Here is a 27,566-nt window from a genome sequence, read left to right as displayed (position 1 = left end):
GCATTTCTTTTTACTTTCTTCTATTATTATTATTTTTTTTTGGAGACAGAGTCTCGCTCTGTTGCCCAGGCTGGAGTGCAGCGGTGCAATCTCAGCTCACTGCAACCTCTGCCTTCTGGGTTTAAGTGAGTCTCCTGCCTCAGCCTTCCGAGCAGCTGGGACTACAGGTTCATGCCGCCATGCCCGGCTAATTTTTTGTATTTTAGTAGAGACAAAATACAGGGGTTTCACTGTGTTACCCAGGCTGCTCTCAAACTCCTGAGCTCAGGCAATCCGCCCGCCTCGGCCTCCCAAAGTGCTGGGATTACAGGCATGAGCTACCATGCCTGGCCTCTTCTATTGTTTAATATATTTTTATAGAATTTGGATCATAGTGATGTGTTATGAACTACCCCCCCTTAGTTAATAGCATAGTTAATAGGCTATTGCTCCATGTGTATGTGTTTATTCTTTTTTTGTTTGTTTGTTTTTTGAGACAGAGTCTCACTCCGTCACCCAGGCTAGAGTGCAATGGCGCGATCTCGGCTCACTGCAACCTCCACCTCCCTGGTTCCAGTGATTCTTCTGCCTCAGCCTCCCGAGTAGCTGGGATTACAGGTGCCTGCCACCGTGCCCAGTTATTTTTGTATTTTTAGTAGAGACAGGGTTTCACCAGGTTGGCCAGGCTGGTCTCGAACTCCTGACCTCAAGTGATCCGCCCGCCTCGGCCTCTTGAAGTGCTGGGATTACAGGTGTGAAGGCATTGTGCTTGGGTGTGTTTTTTCTTTTACAATATCATTTAAAAATTTTTATTTTTTATAGAATATAAAGTAAAATTGCCTATTTTTTGTGTACTTGTCATACAGGTACACATATGCATAGATTGATGTAACCCACCATCACAGTCAGGATACAGACCAGTTTCAACACCTGAAAAAATTCCCTGTGGTATCACTTTGTAGTCACATCTTCCCTTTACCACTAATCTTTTGGGACCACTGATCTGTTCTCCATAATATGGAGTTTTGTGTTTTCTACGTTGTTATTGAAATGTAATCATTCAGTATGTAACCTGTTGATGCTAGCTGCTTGCACTTAGCATGATGCCCTTGAGATTCTGTCAAGTTTTTGCATGTATTAATATTTCATTCCTTTTTTATTACTGAATAGTATTCCATTGTATTGATGCATCATTATTTGTTTTGCCAGTCACTCTTTGAAATATGTTTGGGGCTGGGTGTGGTGGCTTATTCTGTAATCCCAGCACTTAGGGAGGCTGAGGTGGGCACATCACTTGAGACCAGGTTGGGCAACATGGCAAAACTTTGTATCTACAAAAAATACTAAAAATTAGCCAGACATCATGGTGTGCGCCTGTAGTCCCAGCTACTTGGGAGGCTAAGGTGGGAGGATTACCTGAGCCCTGGAGGTCAAAGCTGTGGTGAGCAGTGATTTCGCCACTATATTCCAGCCTGAGTGACATAGTGAGACCTTGTCTCAAAAAAAGACAAAGAAAAAGAAAAAAAACATTTGGGTGTTTTCAATGTTTGATGATTATAAATAGAGCGACTATAAACTTCTGAGTATAGATTTTTGTGTGAACATAAGCTTTTCTGTCTCCAGGGTAAATACACAGAAGTGGGATTACAGGGCCATTTGGTAAGTGTGTGTTTAACTTTGTAAGAAACTGTCAAACCAGTGTGGCTGTACCATTTGTATTTCCTTTAGAAATGTATGAGAGTTCCAGTTGTTCTGCATCCTTGCCAGAACTTCATACTATCTTTATATTGTTAAGATAGCTATACTGCCCCAAACAATTTGCAGACTCATTGCAATTTGCAGACTCATTGCAATTCCTATCAAAATCCCGGTAACTTTTTTCTATTTCTGCAAGAAAAAAAAAAAATCTGTTCTAAAATTCATATAGAATCTCAAGGGACCCTAAATAGTTCAACATAATCTTGACAAAGAACAGAGTTGGAAGATTAACACTTGATTTCAAAATTTAGTATGAAGCTACAGTAATCAAAATAGCAAAGTACCAGCATAAAGATGGACATATAGACTGAAGGAATATAGAGCCGAGAAATAAACTATTGCATATATGGTCAAATGATTTTCAGCAAGGAGGCCAAGACCATTCATTGGGGGAAACGACAATCTTTTCAACAAATGATGCTGGGAAGACTGGATACTCACATGCAAAAAGTATAAAGTTGGACTTTAACACCATATACAAAATACAACAACGGAGAATAAGTGTTGGTGAGGATGTGGAGAAATTGGCACTCTTGTGCACTGCTGGTGGGAATATAAAATGGTGCAGCCATTATGGGAGATGGTGGAGTTTCCTCAGAAAATTAAGGAAAAAATAGAATTACCATATGATCGCTGTTCTGTTTCTGGGTGTGTACCTCAAAGCATTGAAAGCAGGGAATCAAGGAGATATTTGTACAACAGTGTTCATAGCAGCACTATTCGAAATAGCCAAAAGGCAGAAGCATCCTAAGTGTCTGTCCATTGATAGTTGAATGGATAAAAGGAAGGAAATTCTGACATAGGCTCCAATGTGGAGGAACCTTCAGGACATTATGCTAAGGGAAATAAGCCAGTCACAAAAGGAAAAATACTATATGATTCCTTCCATTCATGTGAGATATTTAGAGTAGTCAAATTCATGAAGACAGAAAGTAGCAAAGTGGTTGCCAGGCTTTGGGGAGAGGGGATAAAAGTCAGTTACTGTTTAAAGCGTACAGAGTTTCCCTTTATCCTGATGGATAAACAACAGCATGAATATACTCAATACCACTCAACTGTACACTTAAATAATAAAATGGTAAATTTTATGTTTATTTTACCACAATTAAAAAAACTACATAATTGAAAAAAATCCAATGGCCATGTTTATGTAGTCATATCTCTTGACTCTATTTTGTTCCATTGAGCTATATGTCTGTCCTTTGCCAGTACCACACTTTCTTGTGGTACTGCCTTTTCAAATACATTTCAGTCAGTTTATTTATATGGTGCAATCATAGCTCACTGTAGCCTTGAACTCCTGGGCTCAAGTGATCCTCCCACCTCAGTGTCTGAGTAGCTAGAACTACAGGTGTGTGCCACTACGCCTGGCTAAATTTTTTTTATTTTTATTTTTATTTTTTTTGTGACGGAGTCTCACTCTGTGGCCCAGGCTGGAGTGCAGTGGCGTGATCTCGGCTCACTGCAAGCTCCGCCTCCCAGGTTCACGCCATTCTCCTGCCTCAGCCTCCCGAGTAGCTGGGACTACAGGCGCCCGCCACCACGCCCGGCTAATTTTTTGTATTTTTAGTAGAGACGGGGTTTCACTGTGTTAGCCAGGATGGTCTCGATCTCCTGACCTTGTGATCCACCCGCCTCGGCCTCCCAAAGTGCTGGGATTACAGGCGTGAGCCACTGCGCCCGGCAATTTTTTAAATTTTTAAATTAAGATAGATACGGGGTCTGTCTCAGGCTGGTCTCAAACTCCTGGCTCAAGCGATCCTTCCGTGTAGGCCTCCCTAAGTGTTGTATTATGGGTGTGAGCCACCATGCTGACGCCACCTGGGATTTTGATTGAAATTCCGTTAAATCTGTAGATCCATTTGGGGAGTGTTGACGTTTTTACCAGATTGACTTGTTCAGTCCGTGAACATGGTATTATTTAGGCTTTTGATTTGTGTAATCAGCCTTTTATACTTTTCAGCATACATATACACCTTTTGTGTATATGTATGTCTAAGTATGTTTTAGAGCTATTGTAAACTGGTATTTTAAAAAATAAATTTTGGTTTTAGATTTAATCAGTGCTAGTATAGAAAAGTATGATTGATTTTTATCTACATGGGTAATCTGTAAAAAGGGACAGTTTTATTTCTTTTTGATTTGTTTGCCTTTTATATCCTGATTTTTTAGTGCAGTGACTAGATCTTTTAGTATAGTATTGAATATGAATGGTAAGAGCATACATCCTTGTCTTGTTCCTGATCTGTATGGGAAAGTATTCAGCCTTTTACCAATAAGTATGTTGACATGCCAGGCACAGTGGTGTGCTCCTGTAGTCCTAGCCACTCAGGAGGATTGCTTGAGCCCCAGGCATTGCCCTGGGCAACGTAACGAGACCCTGTCTCTAAAAAAACAAAAAAACAAACAAAAAACCCCCCCAAAAAACTCCATACCTTGTGATCCGCCCACCTCGGCCTCCCAAAGTGCTGAGATTACAGGCATGAGCCACCATGCCAGGCCGAAAAAGCCGAATTGCTTGATACGTACCATAGACTGAGGTCTCCAGCTGTGGTTGCGTGCCATTTCAGGCACAGGATTCATTTTGTAAACAGATGACATACATTTACCGTATTGATAAGTGCAATATAGTGCCGTAAATGTATTTTCTTTCTCTCTCTCTCTTTTTTTTTTTTTGCAATTCAGCTTTTTCTTGTAATCATATGACTTGTCCCTGCCTTTTGGGAACACTTCGAGCATCACTAGTGTTACCTTTTATGGGTTTCATAGTGTTATTCAGGGTTTATGGTCTTGCACTAAACCTGATGAAAATACATGAGATGGCCGGGCGCAGTGGCTCACGCCTGTAATCCCAGCTCTTTGGGAGGCCCAGGCGGGCAGATCACGAGGTCAGGAGATCGAGACCATCCTGGCTAATACGGTGAAACCCCATCTTTGCTAAAAATACAAAAAAATTAGCCGGGTGAGGTGGCAGGCACCTGTAGTCCCAGCTACTTGGGAGGCTGAGACAGGAGAATGGCATGAACCCGGGAGGCAGAGCTTGCAGTGAGCCGAGATCATGCCACTGCACTCCAGCCTGGGGGACAGAACAAGACTCGGTCTCAAAAAAAAAAAAAAAAAGAAAATACATGAGAATCAGGAGAGATCACTTTTTACTGCGATTACCAATTAACAATTGAGAGATGAACTGCTCACCTGGATATGATTAGGGTCACATGGTGGTACTCATAACACTTGAACTCACTGCAATAGGAACAAAATTATCACAGTTTTATAATATATACTACAGTTAATTTTACTTAGTTACGATTTAATACTGTATTTTTTACATTTGTTTACATTTTTCTTGACTGGTGCCATATACTATTTGTGTGTGTAAGTTTTGATAATTTTAACTTTATAGTAGATTTGTGTATATTTTATGTCAGTAAATGATCAAATTGACTAATATCTACATATATTTTATGCATCAGTGACATACTGTTTTCTTAATTTTTTAGATATTTCTAGGCTACGTGTTTTGTCTACATGTTTTTTAAATTGTCACAAATCTCTGAAATTTTTTTCAATGTATGAATTGGAAAAAAATTTATGTATGAGTGGTCTCACGCTGTTCAAACTTGTATGGTTCCAGGGTTAGCTGGGTTTTCTTCTTATGCATACCTGTAATAAAGTTTAACTTAAAATGTAGGCATAGTGACAGATTAACAACTAATAATAAAATAGAACAATTACAATATATTAGGAGTTATGTGAATGTGGTCTCTCAGAATATCTTATGTACTGTACTTACTTTTGGACCTTTGATTGAAAATATCTTGTTGTACCATACTTACCTGTTTTTGGGCTTCTATTGACTGGGTAACTGAAACTGCACAAAGTGAAACTGCAGATAAGGAGGGGCACTGCTGTATCTAATAACTGTCCATGCTGTCTTTATCTTTATTGAGTTTTGCAAAAAATGACATCCAGTAATTCATTTTTAAAAGTTTTGTTTTTGAACACTTTCATTTTGCACTTACAGAAAAATTGCAAGAATAGAATGTTACAAAGAACTTCCCTATATACCCTTTACCCAGCTCTACTAGTTTTAAACATTTTACTACATTTGCTTATTATTCCCTTATATATATGTGTGTGTGTGTGTGTGTGTGTGTATATATATACACATCATATTTTATTCTACTTGAGAGTTGGTTGCATGTATCATGCTCATTTTCTCTATACTGTTGCTGTGTTTATTTCTCAGAACAATGATGTTCTTTTATAATAGCAATTTGGTTGTCAAATTTTAATAATTTCACATTGATACTTTTATCTAATTTATGGTACATATTTGAATTTAATCCAGTTGGCCCAATAATGTTCTTTAGAGAAGTTTTTTCCAGTTTAAGATCCAATTCAGGATAATATATTGTGTTTAGTCACTATGTAAACATTTATTTTTAATAGACCACTGGCCTGAAAATCTTAAGTGTTGAATTTTTGTTCTTTTAACAGCTAAACCAGGTGGACAGGTGAAATGTCAGTATATTTCTGCTGTGGATAAAGTTATATTTGTGGATGATTATGCAGTAGGGTGTAGGAAGGACCTTAATGGAATCTTGTTGTTAGACACTGCTCTGCAAACTCCAGTTTCAAAGCAGGATGATGTGGTTCAGCTTGAATTACCCGTTACAGAGGTAAGTTGGAATAAGTATCAATGTGGTCCTCTACTTAATGTAATCTTAGACATATTAGATGTTAAATGAAATTAAGTCATCCTTTAAGGACATTATTATATGTATTGCTATAAAAACAGAATTTACTTATTGACCACAACTTCATTTAAATATTAATACTCACCTTTTCTCTGCATAATTAATTCTTGTTGAAGTGGTGTTTTTAGGTGTGAATGGTGCATCAGCACAGGTTAAACAGCTGTAACAGAGACCCAAAAAAACAATGGCTTAAACAGGATAGCTTGTTTCCAATAATAGTCCAGGGCTAAGTGTATGGCCATCATTGCCAACCTCAACACTTGGGTTAGCTGGGGAGTTTAAGACAGCTGCTCTAGGTGTCATTATTTCCCAGTCACAGGGAAAGAGAGGGCAAGAGGCTAGAGAAGAGCACTCTGGCATCTCTCTCTTCTCTCCTTCCCTTTCCCTGTCCCTTAACCCCCAGCCCCCTCTCCTACTCATTTGTTCTTGTTCTCTTTCTGCCTTTCACAACTCAAATACTCTCTCATATAGCCTCATATTTACCCCATTAGACAGAATTTAGTCACATGACCACACCAAGCTGAGAGGGAGACTGGGAAAGAGGTGGTTCTTTCTTTCTTTTTTTTTTAATATTTTAAAATGAGAGAGGAATAGACTCTGGTAAAACAGCAGTAATTTTTTTTTTTTCTTTGAGTCAGAGTCTTGCTCTGTCACCCAGGCAGGAGTGCAGTGGCTTGACCTTGGCTCACTGCAACCTTCATCTCCCGGGTTCAAGTGATTCTCTTGCCTCAGCCTCCCTAGTAGCTGGGATTACAGGCATGCACCACCACACCCAGCTAATTTTTGTATTTTTAGTAGAGACGGGTTTCACCATGTTGGCCAGACTGGTCTTGAGCTGCTGACTTCAATTGATCCGCCCGCCTCAGCCTCCCAAAGTGCTGGGATTATAGGCGTGAGCCACCGCACCCAGCCACACAACCAGTAATTTTTGCTATGCATCTTGTCTTTCAATAACTTGAGTTTTAAGTTTTAGCCATATATACTTTTCTGTAGTGTTAAATTTTCTTTACTTAATTTTTAAGTCTAGCCCAACTTAAATTCTTTTTGCGTGGCTTCATATCCTGCAGTTTGAAAGTACATTTTTCATAATTACTGGATTTTGCATCACCTTAAGTAGAATGTAAAGATTATGTTGTGTTCTATAATAAAGTGAGATATTATTTGTGTTCATGCTAACTTGTTATGAAAGGTATCAAAAAAGTATGTCCAATAAAGTATATTCACTTAGATTTTACATTTAGTGTCATATAACAGTAGTCTATTATATGTTAATATTGAAAGCATGTTGCTGAAAGTTTGAGTTCCAAAAACAGAGAAGCTGTCTTTTTCTCATCAGAGTATTTGGGTCTGGAGGCATGTCTAAAATCTTTGGATAGAGAATTAATTAGTTCTACTTGATTTGAACAAGTAGAAACTTTGAAAAACCATTTGAAAAAATTGAACATTTTCCCCTAATTTAAGGAATATAAACCAGCTGATATCAGGATATATAATTAGCAGCAAAAAAACACTATCAAACTATGTTTAGGTTTAACAAACAATTAAAGAATTACAATAAAATACTTGAACACTTATTAACTCTCAAGTCAGTGTTTTTCCTACTACAGTGAAATGCTGTTTAGCTTCTATCCCTTCCTCCACCTAGTTTACTGTTAAATCTACTGTTTTTTTTCTCTTTGTACTTTAATCACAGCTGTAACTGTTGTTCAGATAATATTGTTTGTAGATCTTCCAGCATTCCAGGCTTCCTTTACTGCATCAGATTAGTTTGTCACTGTCTTCCCTAAAGTCTTAGGTTTGATTTGCTCGGTGTAGATATATTCTTTTCCTTATATTAGCATATATCTTTATTACAGTAGTTCATATTGAATATGTGGATAACAATGCAAAGGGCTTTTTCATATTACTTGCTGACTTAGTGTCCTCTATTATGACTTTATATAGCTTGAGTATTTAAAGCTCATTGGAGGACTTTAAGTTTGTCTCTTCAGATTTTTTCCTGTATTATTTTTGCTTATGGTTTCAGCTTGTCCATTTTTCTATCTTGATTTGGTTTACAATAACTACTTTGTGTTTAAACTTTACCATGTAGTATTTCTACACTGAATACATTGCTTTATCTCATTTAATTTTATAACAGCCCTTTAAATTATTGTTTAATTAAGTAGATTCGTTAAAAGGTAAGTTTAGTATAGTACCTGTCATAATCATTGCATATTAAAATATCTGAAAGAGGATCTGAATTTAATTTTTTGTTGTTCTTGTGTTGAATTTTCTGTGATTTTTTTATTTTTTATTTTTTATTTAGGCACAGCAGCTCTTATCAGCATGTTTAGAAAAGGTAGATATTTCTAGTACAGAGGGTTATGATTTGTTCATCACACAGCTCAAAGATGGTTTAAAAAATACATCTCATGAGACTGCAGCAAACCACAAAGTTGCTAAGGTAAGAAGTTAATAGATTGCCTCTTTTGGGGTTATATTACAATGGACACCTCCATTCTTTTGCACTTTCCTTTCCTTTTGGAAATGTTCTAATTCTAGATTTTTCTTTTAAAAAGCAGAATGTGCTTATAAGTCATTTTAAAGTTGAAACTGGCTGGGCACGGTGGCTCACACCTGTAATCCCAGCTGAGGGAGGCTGAGGCGGGCAGATCACCTGAGGTCAGGAGTTTGAGACCAGCCTGGCCAACATGGCGAAACCCCATCTCTATTAAAAATACTAAAATTAGCCAGGCGTGGTGGCAGGCGCCTGTAATCCCAGCTACTTGGAGGCTGAGGCATGAGAATCACTTGAACCCAGGAGGCGGAGTTAGCTGAGATTGCAGAGATTGCGCCACTGCACTACAGCCTGGGGGAAAGAGTGAGACTCTGTTGCCCAAAAAAAAGAAAAAAGTTGAAACTTTGAAACTTCTTAATCGAAGCTTAACTTCAGTTTGTGGGAACTATTTTGCTTATTGTGTTTTCTAATGCTTCCTTCAATCTTTCTTAGTGCCTGATGGACCTGGATTGGTCAAGAGGCTGACGAAAGAAGCTTGCTTGTTAGGTTGTGAGCTTGGATGCTTGGATAAGAATGGACTATGTCTTTGGAAATTGAGCCATTTTGTGCTTTCTCTGAAATTTTTTGGCATACTGGGATGTATATGAGAGAGTGCTTTCAATTAAATCCTTGGGTATATTTTTATTAATTTCCTCCAGATTTTTCTTTTAAGGCCTTTTCTAAGTTATACTGCATATCAAACTTCCCTATTATTGAAGGATATAAGGTAGAAGGTAAAAGCCATTTTCCTATAAGTAACTTGGGCATTTGCAAAGATTTTTCTCAAGTACATTTATAACTATACTAAAATATACTAATATTGTGTTATGACATACCTTGCTTTTTTTCTTTTATTTTTTCTTTTGAGACAGAGTTTTGCTCTTGTTTCCCAGGCTGCAGTGCAATGGCACAATCTCGGCTCACTGCAGCCTCTGCCTCCCGGGTTCAAGTGATTCTCCTGCCTCAGTCTCCTGAATAGCTGGGATTACAGGCGTGCACCACCACGCCTGGCAAATTTTGTATTTTTTAGTAGAGACAGGGTTTCGCCATGTTGATCAGGCAGGTCGCGACCTCCCGACCTCAGGTGATCTGCCTGCCTTGGCCTCCTAGAGTGCTGGGATTACAGGCATGAACCACTGCACCTGGCTCTTTTTTTTTTTTTTTTTTGGTTCGAGACAGAGTCTCGCTCTGTAACCTAGGCTGGAGTGCAGTGGTGTGATCTTATCTCACTGCAACCTCCGCCTCGTGGGTTCAAGCTAGTTTCCTGCCTCAGCCTCCCGAGTAGCTGGGATTACAGGCACACGCCACCATGCCTGGCTAATTTTTGTATTTTTAGTAGAAATTGGGTTTCACTATGTTGGCCAGGCTTGTCTTGAGCTCTTAACCTCGTGATTCACCCATCTCGGCCTCCCAAAGTGTTGGGATTACAGGTGTGAGCCACCGTGCCTGGCCACCTTGCTTTTTTTCACTCAAGAATTTGTCTGGATATCTTCTCATATCCTCAGAGATCATCTATGTTCTTCTTAATAGTTGCATTGAATTTTTTTTTTGTAGATTTATCATGATTTTATTATACCTTACTCTATTGATGGGGCATTTTATTTAGGAAAACAGAAACTGTCCTATGAGTTTCAACAGAGATAATTTATTGTAAGAAATTAACTGGTGTTTGAAAACTGAAAAAGTGAAAAGGAGATCTTGAGATAACAGAGATAACTATAGGAAGCAGTTTTCACCTAGGTCTGGAGGAACAAAGACTGGAGATTAGGGTTATCAGAACCTAGAAACTTAGAGAATAGGCCCCGTGGATCTGGGACTAGGAAGTGCTACCCAGTTGGTAACTCAGGAGCTTGGACGAGGGCCTTGCAAAACTGGGACTCAGATCTCTGAAGAGAGATGCTACTTGACTGATGGTAGTACCTCTGAGGGAACTCTATGAAACTGGATCTCGGAATGCTAAAACAACCAAACCAAAACAAAATGCTGAAGACTGGAAGAATCAACTACTGCATCATGTCCTTTGCTGAAACAGTGCTGACGGCAATGGCCAGTAAATAAGAAGGAGCAAGTCTTTCTTCCTCTTTCTTTCCAGTTTCCTTCCTGTGCTGTTGCTGGGAGAACCTAAAAGCCAGGAAACTGGTTGAAAAGAGGAAATACAGTATGCAGAGTCCTAGCCCCAACCTGATAGAGCAGAGAATTAAAGGGTAGATTTGGAGCTCAGAGACAACAGTTTAATTAACTGCACAGTCTACCCCTTTGGCTACTCAGCATCTCCATTCACACTTTATATATTTGAACTTTCATGTAACAAAACTATTATGCTTTTTAAGAAATTTATTTTTATTTTTGGAGATGGGGTCTTGTGCTGTTGCCCAGGCTGGAGTGCAGTGGCGCGATCTTGGCTCACTGCAACGTCCGTCTCCTGGGTTCAAGCAGTTCTCCTGCCTCAGCCTCCTGAGTAGCTGGGATTACAGACGTGCGCCACCATGCCTGGCTACTTTTTGCATTTTTAATAGACATGGGGTTTCACTATGTTGGTCAGGCTGGTCTCGAACTCCTGACCTCATGATCCACGCACCTTGGCCTCCCAAAATGCTGGGGTTACAGGTGTGAGCCACCGCGCGTGGCCTGGTCCTCAGTTTATTTAATTTTTTAATTTAATTTTGTTTTCTTAGACGGAGTCTGTCTCTGTCACCCAGGCTGGAGTGCAGTGGTGTGATCTCGGCTCACTGCAACTTCCGCCTCCTGGGTTCAGGTGGTTCTCCTGCCTCAGCCTCCCGAGTAGCTGCGATTACAGGCATGTGCCACCACGCCTGGCTAACTTTTGTATTTTTAGTAGAGACGGTTTCACTCTGTTGGTCAGGGTGGTCTTGAACTCCTGACCGTGTGATCTGCCCACCTTGGCCTCCCAAAGTGGTGGGATTCCAGGCGTGAGCCTCTGCGCCTGGCCTAGTCCTCAGTTTATAATGGTCAAGAGGATATATTGGTCAAGAGGATGTATAATAGTCAAGAAGATATCTAATTTCTTTTTTTTGTATTACCTGTTCCTTATTAGCTCTGTCATCATTCAGCATCTCAACTGGTCAGGATTCTTTACGTACATGAACGACCCATCTTCATTCTTGAAGAATCTGAATCCTCACTGGTGCTGTGTCTTTATTTTATTTTATTTTTTGAGATGGACTCTCACTTTGTCACCCAGGCTGGAGTGCAGTGATCTCAGCTCACTGCAACCTCCGCCTTCTGGGTTCAAGTCATTCTCCTGCCTCAGTCTTCCCAGTAGCTGGGACTATAGGCACGGGCCACCACACCTGGCCAATTTTTTGTATTTTAGTAGAGACGGGGTTTCACTGTGTTGGCCAGGCTGGTCTCGAACTCCTTACCTCAGGTGATCCAACCGTCTTGGCCTCCCAAAGTGCTGGGATTACAGGTTTGAGCCACCAAGCCCAGCTGGTGCTGTATTTTAAGTTGTAATTGTTACTTCATCTTTACTATTGGACTTGGAAGTACTAAGGGGCATCCTAGAGAATCTCCTGGGTTCTGCATAAGTTCTCCTTGCCCCTGTTACTTAGCATCAATCCAGGTTTCCGCTTGTCAGTTCCAGTCATACAAACTAGTAGAACTTCTTTGACTATTTATTCAGTGGCAAGAGGACCTCAAAGTTGCTGGGTAGCAATCTCAACAGCCACTTCAATGGAAGTGTTGTTGTACCCCTGCTGGAACATTCCTCCCTTGGGAGTAAGACCTGTAGAGCTGAAAGCTTTAAAAAAGATCTGTGAATGAGTTTATTAAATATAATAGTGGGCATGCCCAGAGAAACTGTATCATACATTTTTGGTTGATTCAAAGCATATGCTTCATCTTGTAAGGTAGAACTCCATAACCTTTCAGCATGTCTCTTTCGGTTAGCATTGAAAATGAGTCTTTAGTAGGCCATTGAGCTTTTCTGCCAGGCCAGCTTCATCAGGATGATACACAGTAAGACCAGTGGAAAAAAGATTTTTTTTTTTTTTGCTTTGAAATACTTTTCTTGATCAGAAGCAAAGTTTTCTACAATACCATGACATTCTGTCAGTCCACAGGCAATGGACTATATAATATTACGGCAGAAAACTATGGACAGAACAGGTAAATGCATACCTAGAACATATATTTGTTATGTCGAAGACAAATTGCTGCCTAGTCCATGACTAGGAATCCCGTATAATCAACCTACCATCAGATAGCTGGCTGTTCCCCCTGGGAAATGACGTGATATTGGCCACCCAACTTTGGTAACTGTTTGGCAGATTAGGCAGTCAGCAACAGCTGTAGCCTGGTTAGTATTGGTACAGGGAAGTTTACATTTTTGGGCCTGTGCATAGCCTCCATGTCTGTTGCCATGGTATTTTGCACACAAGTCCATTGAGCAAGCACTGGAGTGCCCGTGGAGAGAGGCTTACTGTCATGTATATAATGTGTATAACTTCTCCCATTTCTTCTGAAATGGATGCCTTTTGGTCTGCATTGACATATTTCATACGTATTTTTACCCTCTGAGAGTTCTATTCATAGACCTTTGTTTTTGACCTCCTTGCTGCTAGTCTTCTAGTTCTGTTTCTTCCAAGTGCCTGACCATCTAGCTAACAAATTAGCAACTCTGTTAACTAGTGAGGATCTTTACTTCTAGCCAACTCTAAATCCATACAAGAACAGTCATACATACTGACTGAAGTTCTATCTATTGAGAAGATTTACCTTCACCACTCTCCTTGTGATTGGGGCTGTGATTCTGTAGCCATCCATTTCGGGGTAGTACCAGCATATCATGCAGAACCATCTGTAAATCAGGGCCAAGAGTATTTTCCCCTCATATTATTTCATCATAAGGAGTTCCCCATGAAGCTATTGATGTAGAACAAGGAGGAGACATTATAGTGGGAGTAGGTATTGAATTCTGAGCCACTTGTTTATTCAGTTTTTGCCTTTTGGACTTTGTCAAGACTGATCTTTTATAAAACACTTGATGAAGGATACTTGTTGCTTGTGCTCAATATTATGGTTGGTGTGTCAGATAACATTTGGACAGCTCTGAATTCGTAGACATTAGTTTCGTAGATAGATATTAATCTCTATCTGGGACTAGTAAGGAACTAGGAGCTGTTTTTCAAAAGGAGAATGGTTATTTGCATGAGAGGGTGTGGCTTTGCTCCAAGACCCTAGCATTCTGCTGTGTGATTGTCCCAATTAGGTTGCCACAGGCTCCTTACAGCATCATTATTTGCTGTGGACTTCTAGTGTCAGTGTCATTGAAAGTGCTCTTAAGGTAAAAGTGGCAGAGCATCTTGCAGTACAGTCTGGTCTTGTTGCAGAGTTTCTTGTTCTGCACCTTACTCAAAATTGGCAACCTTATATGTTTCTTGATACTTGGATTAGAGCACACTTTCAAGTATGCTAAATATTGGCTCCCAAATCCAAGTAGGCCACCTAAGTACTGTGGCTTTTGTTTCTGTGGTTGGTGTTACAAGTTGGAGCAACTTGTCTTTCAGTCTGGAGGGAATATCCTGACATGACCAGACCTCTGGACCTCTGAAACTTAACCATGGTTGCAGAATCTTGAGTTTTTCTGGGGACTCTTATTCTCTGGTTTGCACCTTACTCAGGCATTTAATTTCCTTGCTGTTTCCTTTTCTTCTGGACCAATCAGCGTGCTGTCATGATGTAGTGGACCATTATGTTGATCTGCAGGATGTTAGGATGATCAGGATTTCTAGAATGTGAGATGCGGTCTTAGGGAAAGATTGCAAAGATTTATTATTGTTCCTGCCAGGTAAAAGTGGACTTTTTGTATAGTCCTTAAAACTAAAGATAGAAAAATATTGGATAGAACTGTAACTACCTACCAGATATCAGGGGATTTGTTGATTTGCTTTAATAAAGATACCTCATCTGGAAAAGCAGCTGCAATGGAAGTCACCACCTGATAGTTTACCATCCACAGTCATTCCTCAAGATTCATTTACAACAGTCCAGTAAAGGGGACGAGGTCATTTGATTACCTCTGTATCTTTTAAGTCTCTCTCTCTTTTTTTTTCCAATACAGGGTCTTGCTCTGTCACTCAGGCTGGAGTACAGTGGTGTGATTTTGGCTTACTGTAGCCTTGCCGTCCTGGGCTCAAGTGATTTTCCCACCTCAAGGCTTCTGAGTAGCTGGGATGACAAGTGCATGCCATCACGCCTGGCTATTATTTTTTAGTAGAGATGAGATCTTGCTATGTTGACCAGGATGGTCTCAGACGTTTAGGCTCAAACGAACCTCCATCCTCAGTCTCACAAAGTGCTAGGATTATAGGTATGAAGGCACTGTGCCCAACCTCAAATCTTTTACAGTGGCATTAATCTAAAAAATTTCTTCAGGAATGTAGCATTGCTTTAGTTTAATATCTTTGTAGAGAAGGAAAGTTCTAGGGGCTTATACTTCGTGTTTTCTATATTACTGGCCAACAGAGAAGAGCAGAGAGCTAATCTGGGGATTGTTTTCAGTTGCCTGTTTTATATTATGCATTCAGGAACTGGGGAAGTAACTATTACACAATAAGGATTTACAGACCCCTAGAACTCTGTGAGACAGCTTTGGGCTGAAACTTTATTAATCGCTTGACCATCCTACGTGCCCTCTTTCGTGGACCACAGTGATGTTTTAGGTCAGTTCAGTGCCATGTTTTTGTAATGCCTGAAAGATCTTTTCCCCCATGCACAGTCACTGTAGTGAATGCCCATAGGTCTTTTTGAGGGAAGGTTTGGAGTATGATTTACAGTACCAAATATAGTTGGGGTATCGTAGGATCCTTTCTCAAGGGGAGTCATCCTCCCTTTCAATAAAAAGCTCTGATCTGTGAACAGATTAATTAGGTCTAGAAGTTTTCATTCTCCCTCTTTTTTTTTTTTTTTTTTTTAGCAATTCAAGTCATGTTTTTGTCTGCGAGTTTTTCCAGTATTGTATAGATAAATAATAATTTACTAGGCTGCCTTGAGTATACTAGACAAGAGTAGAAACCATTCATGGGTGAACTGGGGACAGGATATAAAGATGAAATTACATTATAGACTTATTTCTCTGGGAGAATAGTACTTAGCATTTTTGTGGTCTAACTTTAGTAATTGTTGTAATATTAAATAATCATGGCTAACATTTATCGAATATTGCTGATGGCGAAGCTGGGCCCAGAATCCAGATGTGTGACTATAAGGCCTATGTTTTTAGTTGCTATTGCTGGATTATGGTGACAACAGCAACAAAAACAATGCATCTGCTAAGCTGAACTAAATCCTCATATACCCCAGTAATGGTAATTGTCTAAATATATTCTTATGGATGGAGGTATTTGAGTGCCTACTCTGTGCTTAACATTTTACTGGATGAATAGGAAAAATGACAGATGATTTTAGTTGTCCTTAATTTTTGGTGATATATATAAGAACATGTGTTACTGTCTGGTTCTGAACTGTCTTTTCCAGAATAGTTAGTTGAGGTTTCATTTAAAAAATTAAAAAATTTTCATTGATAAATAATTGTATATATTTATGGGGTATAATGTGATGTTGTAATATATTTATACATTATAGAAAGATTAAATTAAGCTAATTAACATATCTATCAACTCACCTACTTACCATTTCTTTGTGATGAGAATGTTTAAAATCTATTCTTTTAGCAATTTTGAAATATACAATACATGGGCTAGGCGCAGTGGCTCATGCCTGTAATCCCAGCACTTTGGGAGGCAGAGGCGGACAGATCATCAGGTCAGGAGATCAGCCTGACCAACCTGGTGAAACCCCGTCTCTACTAAAAATACAAAAAAATTAGCCGGGGATGGTGGCTCATGCCTGTAATCCCAGCTACTCAAGGAGGCTGAGGCAGGAGAATCACTTGAACCCGGTAGGCAGAGGTTGCAGTGAGCCGAGATTGCACCACTGCGTTCCAGCCTGGTGACAGAGTAAGACTCCGTCTCAAAAAAAAAAAAAAAAAAAAAGAAATATACAATACATAATTAGTAACTGCCGTCACCAGATCACTAAAATTAATTCCTCCTAAGCTTCCCAAAGTGTTGGGATTACAGGCGTAAGCCACTGCACCTGGCCTTTACTGCACATTTTCTTTACCCAGTCACCCATTGATGGATACTTAGATTGGTTCCATATCTTGGCTTTTGTAAAATATTTTATTTTTTTTTATAACTGCAAGTTTCTGTTTTAAATGATAAACTAATGAAGAAAACTGACTTGAAACTGATGAGTGTTCTTTATTTGATAGTGGTCAAGTTACGATTTTGGTTAAAACTGTTGAGTACATTTTCCTTTGCTTATACTCCCATTTTCTTTCAGTGGGCCACAGTTACATTTCATCTTCCTCATCATGTGTTGAAGTCCATTGCCAGTGCCATTGTAAATGAACTCAAGAAAATAAATCAAAATGTTGCTGCCTTACCTGTGGCGTCCTCAGTGATGGACAGATTGTCTTACCTCTTACCTAGTGCACGTCCAGAACTCGGAGTGGGGCCAGGCCGTTCTGTAGACAGGTATGAACCTTGCTAACAAAGAAAGGTGACAGTGAGATAGAATTGATTAGTTTTTGCATTAAACAAGGAATAACTAGAAAATCTGGTTATGATTTTTAAAAATTTCACAATTTCTAGCCTAATTTTGAAATTAAAAAAAATCAATATGAATTAGAATCTGAAAACCAGATTTAAAGTAAACTGCTACTTGAATTGCTATTTTTAAACACTATATTTTAGTACACTAAGGGTATTTGAAGGGATTATAAAGCCACATTTTGAAAATTCCAGTTTAGTACTTGCTTAGTAAATATTTTAGTCAAATTAAAATTACTATAATTATTTAATGAATAATAACTATTTTTCCATTGATGACATTTTGTGACCTTTGAGATAAATTTTGCCTAACTTACCATGCCCTAATGTGGGTATAAGGAAAGTGCTATCATTTTATAATTAAAAAAAAAAAAAAAACAAGACCAGTTTAAAAAATAATAGGAATAATTTTGAGTTAACAGTTTTTTATGCTGCTCGCCCTGGATTTAAACAGTATTACAAAAATCATACCTAAACCATCATTTTCTTTGGTAGAGGTTTTTTTGAATGCCTCTTTTGTTTAATTAATTAAAAAGCCAGTGACACATTCATTTAAAAACTTAAATGATTTGCTATTTGAAATGACGATTGAGGTTCTTACTAAAAGTACCAAGGTTTAGAAATGCTGTACTGAAATATAATACCCACAATTTTGATTAGATTTTTGTTTGCCTTTTCATGTAGTATTTATTTATTTATTTTTGAGACAGAGTTTCACTCTTGTCGCCTAGGCTGGAGTGTAGTGGCACAATCTCGGCTCACTGCAACCTCCGCCTCCCAGATTCAAGAGATTCTCCTGCCTCAGCCTCCTGAGTAGCTGGAATTATAACCGTCCACCACCATGCATGGCTGATTTTTTTTTTTTTGAGATAGAGTTTCGCTCGTTGCCCAGGCTGGAGTGCAATGGTACGATCTCGGCTCACCGCAACCTCTACCTCCCAGATTCAAGCGATTCTCCTGCCTCAGCCTCCTTGGTAGCTGGGATTACAGACATGTGCCACCATACCGGGCTAATTTTGTATTTTTAGTAGAGACAGTGTTTCTCTGTGTTGGTCAGGCTGGTGTCGAACTCCCTACCTCAGGTGATCTACCCGCCTTGGCCTCCCAAAGTGCTGGGATTACAGGCATGAGCCATGGCGCCCAGCCAAATTTTCTTTTTTTATATTTTTGTTTTGAGATGGAGTCTCGCTCTGTTGCCCAGGCTGGAGTTCAGTGGCATGATCTTGGCTCACTGCGAGCTCCGCCTCCCATGTTCATGCCATTCTCCTGCCTCAGCCTCCCGAGCAGCTGTGACTACAGGTGCCCGCCACCATGCCCAGCTAATTTTTGTATTTTTAGTACAGGTGGGGTTTCACCATGTTAGTCAGGATGGTCTCGAGCTCCTGACCTTATGATCCACCCACCTTGGCCGCCCAAAGTGCTGGGATTACAGGCGTGAGCCACTGCACCCGGCATGCCTGGCTCATTTTTTGTATTTTTAGTAAAGACAGGGTTTCACCATGTTGGCCAGGCTGGTTTCGAACTCCTGACCTCAAGGTGATCTACCCGTCTCGGCCTCCCAGAGTGCTGGGATTACAGGTGTGAGCCACTGTGCCCAGCTGTAGTATTTATATTTTTACATTTTCATTGGATGTGACTTGTAATTTCCTAAGCATCTTTCTGAAGTACATTTATAAATAGTATGTGCAGATGTTATCAAAGGCACTACTGAATAAATTCATTTTAAACTTCTATTAATTTTAGTATGGCTCTTCTAGTTCAGTAGCAATATTTATTAATCTTTTGGTAAACTGATTTCTGCGTAATCACTTGCCCTCTTTTTGTTAGTTAAGTGATTTTGTTGTTACATATATAACTTTTATTAGTCGTATTAACAATTGGGCAGAATTTTTATATTCTGTAGTAGTAATCTCTTGGGCAACATGCAGACTATCATTTTTAATCAGATTATCTGGTGATATGTGCTATGGCTGTCATTAAAATATTCTTTGGGATATGCCTGAGATGGGAAAAAAGAAAAATACGTAATTAGAACAAGTGCTTCTTGTCTGAGATCTATGCCTATTTTGAGATTATAAAAGAGTCAGCTCTGCAGAGCTATTTTCTTTGCAAACAGTTGCAGTGTTTCTAAAGAAATCAGTGCAAGCTGTGGTAAATGTTATATTTTAGGAAATGCAGCCATTAGATGGGATATTCAGTATTTTTAGAGGTGTTAAAAATGTCCTAAAATATTAATTTTGATACAGACTGTGGTGTTTGTTTCATTAAAAATCAATCTAGGAGCCTCTGAAGGCTTTGATGAACTTAGGTCTGTGGAAGGTTTGAGTTAGGGTCTATTGGATGCTACTGCTGTTTTGTTGGGTAATATAACGAAATGAGATAGGTCTTCTGTTCTAAGACTGATCCTAAAGACACATATAATGTGAAACTGAGAATGCTTTTCTAACCAAACAGCTATTTGTTTAAAAACCTGAATACAACTATGAGTAAACCTAAAGTTACTAGCAATTTTATAGAAAATCATGTGCTAATTTAAGGGAAGAATTTAGAAGAGTATTTTCCTGTTTTCTTTGTCATGACCTTTACCACTTTTTCTTTCTGTTATCAGTTGTAATTTTATGTTAGGATGAATAAGCTTTGCTTATCAATCCTTTCTTACTTAAAATCTTTCGGACTTCTCTAAAAGTTTACTATTGTCCTTTAAAAAATTACTCTGGTACTTTCTGTTATAGTTTGACTCTTAGTGAGCTGATATATTTTAATATGAAAACATATGTAATCTACCCCTGGAATTGTTTATCAACTGCAGCCACCAATCAGGTTTTCTCCTTCCCTTTCTGTTTAAGGGAAATTCCCAAAAATTACCGTTTTTAGTTTAAAGTAAAAAATTGAACTTGATCATCAGACCATTTGCAGTTTTTGCTGATAACCCAGTAAAATTATTTTTTGCATTGTTAAATAGAAGTTTCACTGTGATTTGATGCCTAACTTCAATTACATAAAGTATGTTTACTTTTAGATCACTGATGTATAGTGAAGCTAACAGACGGGAGACATTTACCTCATGGCCTCATGTAGGCTATAGGTGGGCACAACCAGATCCCATGGCTCAAGCTGGATTTTATCATCAGGTAAAAAAAGAATATAAAAAAATACTTTTCTCAGTAGTCCTTTGTAGCCCTCAGCAAAATTATCACTTTTTTTTTACTTTTTCAGAAACTTATTTTGTGCAACTTGTATGCTTGCTTGTATGCATGTATGCTTGTTTTTTTTGCCCAGGCTGGAGTGCAGCGCCACAATGTTGGCTCAACTGCAACCTCCGCCTCTCAGGTTCAAGTGATTCCTGTGCTTCAGCCTCCTTGAGTAGCTGGGAATACAGGTGTGCACCATCACACCTGGCTAATTTTTGTATTTTTAGTAGAGATGGGGTTTCACCATGTTGCCAAGGCTGGTCTCAAACTCCTGACCTCAGGTGATCTGCCTGCCTCGGCCTCCCAAAGTGCTGGGATTACAGGCATGCCAGGCTAGGAAAAAAATTGTTTAAGCAATTAACAACTGAGTATTTTCTTTAAGATTAGATACAACTTTTTAAAAAAACAATTATTTTTATTTTTTGTCTTGAGACAGGGTCTCACTCTGTTGCCCAAGCTGGAGTACAGTGGCCCTATCACCACTCACTTCAGTCTCAACCTTCCCAGGCACAGGTGATCCGCCCACCTCAGCCTCCCTGAGTAGCTGAGACTACAGGTGTGTGCCACTGGGCCTGGCTAACTTCTGCACCAACCTAATTTTTTTTTGGTAGACACAGGGTTTCTGGTGTTGCCCAGACTGGTCTCGAACTCCTGCTCAAGTTATCTACGCACCTCATCCTCCCCAAAGTGTTGGGATTATAAGTGTGAGACACTGTGCTAGGCCATAATTTTTTTATAAAATCAACAAATAGTATTCTTCAGATTTGGTTTCTGACAAGTATTCTATTTTGATGCATGTTTATTTCCAGTGTTTGACATCTGCATTCATAACACAGTAGTAGATGCTTAGGGTAATGCAATAAAAGCAGTTTTACAGTTTCGAAATTCTCATTTTAGTTGGGATACAAATTACCCGTATACTAGATAACTACAGAAGCAGCATTACAGGTAGTGCATTGCAACTTGAATATCTGTGCATTAAAGAACTGATTAAGTTGCATAGGTAGAGGAAGAATTAGTCAAGAAAAACAGTCATAGTTTTGTGTAGGAAAAGAGGAGAGTATAAAGTGTAAGGATTAACACGATACAGAGGCATAAGAATGGGACATTATAAAAAGCTTTGCTGAATTAGAGGGAAGTTAAGAAAAATGATTTTAGCTAGATGTAATATGTTATTTAATAGGAAACTTAAACTGAGTGGTATAGACTGGCTTACCACTGTTACCACTGCTAAAAGAATCTAAGAAATCTAATACTTATATGTCAGTTTAAATAAAGCATGCTTATTTAAATTTATTTATTTATTTATTTGGGACAGGGTCTTGCTCTGTCACCCAAGTTGGAGTGCAGTGGCATGATCACAGCTCACTGTGCCACAGCTCACTGCAGCCTCAGCTTCCAAACAATTCTCCCACCTTAGCCCCTCAAGTAGCTGGGATTACAGGCATGTGCCACCATGCCCAGCTAATTCTGTTTATTTTTTGTAGAGTGAGATTTCACTGTGTTGCCCAGGCTGGTTTCAAACTTCTGGGCTCAGGCAGTTTGCCTGCCTTAACCTTCTAAAGTATTGTGATTACAGGTGTAAGCCACTGCGCCTGGCCTAATTTAAGAATTCAAGTACATTTTGAAGTACGTTAAAGTAACTGTCATTTAGAATCTGAAGATTGATTATTCCTTCGTTATCTTCAAGTATTCTGAACATCTTTACTAAAATTAAACCAGAAAACTATATATATATATGAATATTTTATTCAAAGTTTGTCAGATTTCCTGTTACAGATAGGTAAGTTTGGAGACTGGCTAATATTAGAATCAGTGAAATAATTTCTCTAAATTAAGGATTGAACATGGACCATTTTTCTAGCAACTTGTCTTTCTTTTAATTTGGTGTAATTTTCTAAGAGTCTCTGTTAAGTGATGCCTTGATTTTTTTTTTTTCTTTCTGTTGAGTTATTGTTCATTATATTCTGTCTTTGCAGAGAGGTCAAATAATAGGTTTCCTAGAATACTCTGATTCTAGGAAATGTTAGGGGCTGATTATTTTAATCTTCTAAAATGTATAGTAAATTTGCATCTATAACGTAAATGTTCACAAATATTAATATTAGTTTTCAGGTATATTTCAGTTCAGGTTTTGAAAATATATACATATATATATAAATTGTACCTGGCCCTTGAATTGAAATATATATAGCATTTTGTCCTATGTTGTATGAATTAGATTCCATATTATGTGAATTAGATTGACTACTTTGCTTTCCCTTTTTACTTGCCCTTCTTGTTTAGTTGTATGTGATTTAGTATTTAATAATAAACCCATTGGCTGGTGCAGTGGCTCACACTTGTAATCCCAGCACTTAGGGAGGCCAAGGCAGGAGGATCGCTTAAGCCCAGGAATTTGAGACCAGCCTGGATGCTGTAAGGAGACCATGTCTCTACAAAAAAAATAACAGAATTAGCTGGGTGTCGTGAAACACTTCTGTAGTTCCAGCTGCTTGGGAGGCTGAGGTTGGAGGATCACTTGTGCCCACGAGTTCAGGGCTATAGTCAGCTATGATTGTGCCATTGCACTCCAGCCTGAGACTCTGTCTCTTTAAAAGAGAAAGTTTTAAAGAGACTCTGTCTCTTTAAAGAAACCACAAGAGGCTGGGTGCAGGGCTCACGCCTGTAATTCCAGCACTCTGGGAGGCTGAGGGGGGTGGATCACAGGGTCAGGAGATTGAGACCATCCTGACTAACACGGTGAAACCCCATCTCTACTAAAAATACAAAAAAAATTAGCCGGGCGTGGTGGCAGGCGCCTGTAGTCCCAGCCACTCGGGAGGCTGAGGCAGGATAATCGCTTGAACCCGGGGAGGTGGAGCTTGCAGTGAGCCGAGATTGCGCCCCTGCACTCCAGCCTGGGTGACAGAGCGAGACTCAGCCTCAAAAACAGCAACAACGACAACAACAACAGAAACAAATAGTGTAAACCAGCCAGACTCTTTCTCTTATACTTAATGTTTCAGATACTTCAGTATAGCAATGAGAAAAGTACTAGATCAGGGATTGCATATATGTGTACCTCTCTTTGATTTAGTGGTCATTTTCTGAATTTTCAAATAATGCAGGCAATTAATAAATATTTGGAGGTTTCAGTGTATTGTTGGACCTAATATTATAGGCTAATATTCTTATTTTCAGTATAGAATTTTACTTAAAATTATGAACTTTTAAAAATAACTTTTATTATAAAGCTATTTTAATAATGATTTACCTTTTCTGCCTCTTTTCTTTATAATTTTGCAGCCTGCCTCATCTGGAGATGATAGAGCCATGTGTTTTACTTGTAGTGTATGCCTCGTTTGTTGGGAACCTACTGATGAACCTTGGTGAGTCTTGATGTTTCTGGGCATAATAGGCTAAGTCAGTCGTGTAAATAATGCTTCTAAATTTTACTTTTCTGCTTATGATATAATTTTTTGCCTTTTTGCCACCTATATTTTTGTCATTGTCCTGAGAATGAGCTAGCCCTGTCTATACTCTGGCACACCACTTGGCATACAGTGTCTGTAAGTTTGACTTTCTAAAAATTGTACACAAGGGAAGTACCAAACAATAGAACCACGCTCTAACGAAAACCGGAAAGCTATGGTAAAGTGAACTCCAGCGTGAGCTTTAGCAGTTGAATCTTGGTCTGTTGAGAGCAGGTTGTCAGTAGGGAATCCATGGAGAGAGCCTTATAGTATACATTTCTAATTTTGAAGTAATTTTAGGGAGTCTTTGATGTCTCTGAATTTTAGTGCATGAAATTTTAGAACCTGGTTAAACATTAGAGATTGTGTATTGAAACTTCATTTTTACAAATAACTATTCTGAGGTCTTATTAATAGAAATAATAGTATATTATTATAGCAAATATTTATATAAGATGGTATACTAGGTACCATTCTGAATACTTTATGTATTTTTAAATCATTTAATTCTCATGTTTCCCTGTGAAGTAGGTACTATTGTAATCTCCATTTTATAGGAGGAAACTATGAATATTTTCCAGTTTAACCTTTACAGTCACTCTATGAGATAGGAGTTACTATCCCATTTTAAAATGAAGAGAATAAAATTTGCTGAAGGGCATATGGCTAGTGATAGAGCCAGGGTTTGGTTTTAGGATATGTTGCTTATTTTGTATGAAAATTAGTTTGAAGTCTCTGAATGTTAAATCAGCTGATGTGCATGGGGCAAACTTGCTAAAACGTATTGCAGTGTACCTATGGAGTTCAGATTGGAAAATACTGTATGAAAAATTCAAGTTGTATCTGTCTGCAGGCAGAGAGTTGAATACAGTAGTCCCCCTTATTTGCAGGGCATGCATTCCAGGACCCATTGGATACCTGAAACAGCAGATAGTACTGAACCATATACATACTATATTTTTTTCCCTGTACATCCATAACCTATGATAAAGTATAATTCATAAATTAAGCACAGAAAGAGATTAATAACAATAACTAATAAAATTGAACAATTTTTTTTTCCCTTCAGATGGAGTCTTGCTCTGTTGCCCAGACTGGAGTGCAGTGGCGCGATCTCGGCTCACTGCAACCTCTACCTCCCGGGTTCAGGCGATTCTCCTGCCTCAGCCTCCCGAGTAGCTGGGAGTACAGGTGTGCGTGGGCCACCACGCCCGGCTGATTTTTGTGTTTTTAGTAGAGACGGGGTTTCACCATGTTTGCCAGGTTGGTCTCGAACTCCTGAGCTCAGGTGATCCACCCACCTCAGCCTTCCGAAGTGTTGGGATTACAGGCGTGAGCCACTGCGCCAGGCCTAAAATTGAACAATTTTAACAATATACTGTAATAAAAGTTCTGTGACTGTGGTCAGTCTGTCTGTGTTTCTCTCTCTCCAAATATCTTACTGTACTGTACTCATCTATTTTGGGACCATAGTTGACCATGGGTAACTGAAACCATAGAGAGTGAAGCTGTGGGCCAGGCATGGTGGCTCACACCTATAATCCCAGCACTTTGGGAGGCCGAGGCGGGTGGATCACCTGAGGTCAAGAGTTCAAGACCAGCCTGGCTAACATGGTGAAACCCCGTCTCTGCTAAAGATACAATAAATTATCTGGGCGTGGTGGTGTGCACCTGTAATTCCAGCTACTCGGGAGGGTGAGGCAGGAGAATCGCTTGAACTGGGGAGGCGGAGGTTGCAGTGAGCCGAGATTGTACCATTGCACTCAAGCTTGGGCAACAAGAGTGAAACTCCATCTCAAAAAAAAAAGAGTGAAGCTGTGGATAAGAGGGGGACCTGTTGCATGAGCAATTTTCAGTTTAAGTTGAGTTTCTGTTTGGAATTGTCTTTCCCCGTAAAGGCTGTGTGTGTGTGTGTGTGTGTGTGTGTGTGTATATATATGTGTGTATATATATACACACACACATATATATACACACACACACACACACACATATATATATATATACCATTTTAGTATATATTTTTTAGGTCCCTATGCCAATCCTCAAAAAGTTATTTAACCTATACCTGAAAAGTTATACAGTATTATCAAATATTATTTTCTTTGTAAATATTTTCTATGGAAAGTTGATTAAAATTTCTAACGTGGGCTACTGAAAACCTATGTTTTCTTGACATGGCCAGGGATTCAGGGAGTCTACCTCTTCTTTGCACCAGCATTTGGGATTCCTCAAACACTCAAGAAGTTGATTTGGTCTCTGAAGGCCTGGGGCAAGTCTTCCAAATGGGTAGGAGGGAAGAGGATTGATGGAGGCTGGGGAACCTAGGCACCTTCTGAATTGTAAAGGGGAAAGGAAAAATTTGAAAGGGTGAATGGGACTCATATTTTGACTGTGCGAGTTGATAGAGTTACTTTGGAGGGAGGTTGAAGTTAAAAACATAAAAAATGGACCATACCCTAGTAACTAGCAATTCCACTTCTATTTACCTACCCTAGGGAGTTAATTGCTCTTGTAGGCACAGAGGCATAAAATGGATGGTCACTGCAGTTAAAAATCGGAATCCTTTTAAATGCCAATCAGGAGGGGAATAGCCAAATAGAATGTGCTATGTTCATATAATAGACTGTGGTCCAACAGTTAAGGGGAATGAACAGTAAGATCTCTGTTAATCACCCTCAGTAACTTTCAGATATGTTACTGTATCAAGAAATCTTTCGTGTTAATAGAATGGTAGATGATTGAATACATGATAAAATGTATATGTGTCATGTACAGTGACACCAATTGTTTAACAATTTAAGACCCTGTATTTTATTTTTAAAATTTTTTTCATACATACTTCCGCATCATGTATTTTCTATATGTACATTTATGTATGTAAACTTAAAAAAATATTTTAGAAATGTATCACTTAAATTTATAATGGTGGTTTCCTGGAGGTGGGATTGGAAATTATTGGGATTAGATTTTAAAATTGATGTGGGTCTTTAGCTTTATTTTATATAGCCGCGTGTAACTTATATAAATAAAATTTTATTGAAAAAGTTAAAACTCAGGAAAGAGAGAGAGACGGAAAGGGGTAAGGTACGCTAGATTTAGCTGGGAGGGAACCTGGCCCAAATGTCATTTGCTTGGAAGTGCACTGTAAAAGGATTTAGGAAAGACATCTACGTATTAAAAATTGCCCAGGATTTATAGATGGATTTATATATGTAAGTTGTAGGTGCATTGTAAAAAGAAATACA

At 38.9% G+C, this 27,566-nt stretch overlaps 1 protein-coding gene across 48 annotated transcripts in view; it reads left to right on the top strand.

Annotated features, from left to right (window-relative positions):
- The window catches only part of BIRC6 (baculoviral IAP repeat containing 6), a 259,651-nt gene that overhangs the window by 14,366 nt on the left and 217,719 nt on the right, over nucleotides 1-27,566 (top strand). For 47 of the 48 annotated variants that reach the window (XR_010149161.1, XR_010149162.1, XM_063789163.1 and 44 more), the window contains 5 exons: nucleotides 6,238-6,419; nucleotides 8,806-8,943; nucleotides 17,404-17,597; nucleotides 20,692-20,803; nucleotides 24,152-24,234. Coding sequence is in view for 46 of the 48 variants with exons in the window: in XM_063789163.1 (XP_063645233.1) it covers nucleotides 6,238-6,419; nucleotides 8,806-8,943; nucleotides 17,404-17,597; nucleotides 20,692-20,803; nucleotides 24,152-24,234 (709 nt within the window). In the remaining 2 variants the exon portion in view is untranslated. Of the gene's footprint in view, nucleotides 1-1,607; nucleotides 1,639-6,237; nucleotides 6,420-8,805; nucleotides 8,944-17,403; nucleotides 17,598-20,691; nucleotides 20,804-24,151; nucleotides 24,235-27,566 lie in introns of those variants that run through there. The other variant, XM_063789164.1, reaches the window with a different exon arrangement.

This window comes from Pan troglodytes, chromosome 12 (assembly GCF_028858775.2).
Source record: "Pan troglodytes isolate AG18354 chromosome 12, NHGRI_mPanTro3-v2.0_pri, whole genome shotgun sequence".
In the NCBI taxonomy this organism is placed as follows: domain Eukaryota; kingdom Metazoa; phylum Chordata; class Mammalia; order Primates; family Hominidae; genus Pan; species Pan troglodytes.
Note: the sequence above shows the minus strand (reverse complement) of the source record. Positions and strands in the feature narration are given on the sequence as shown.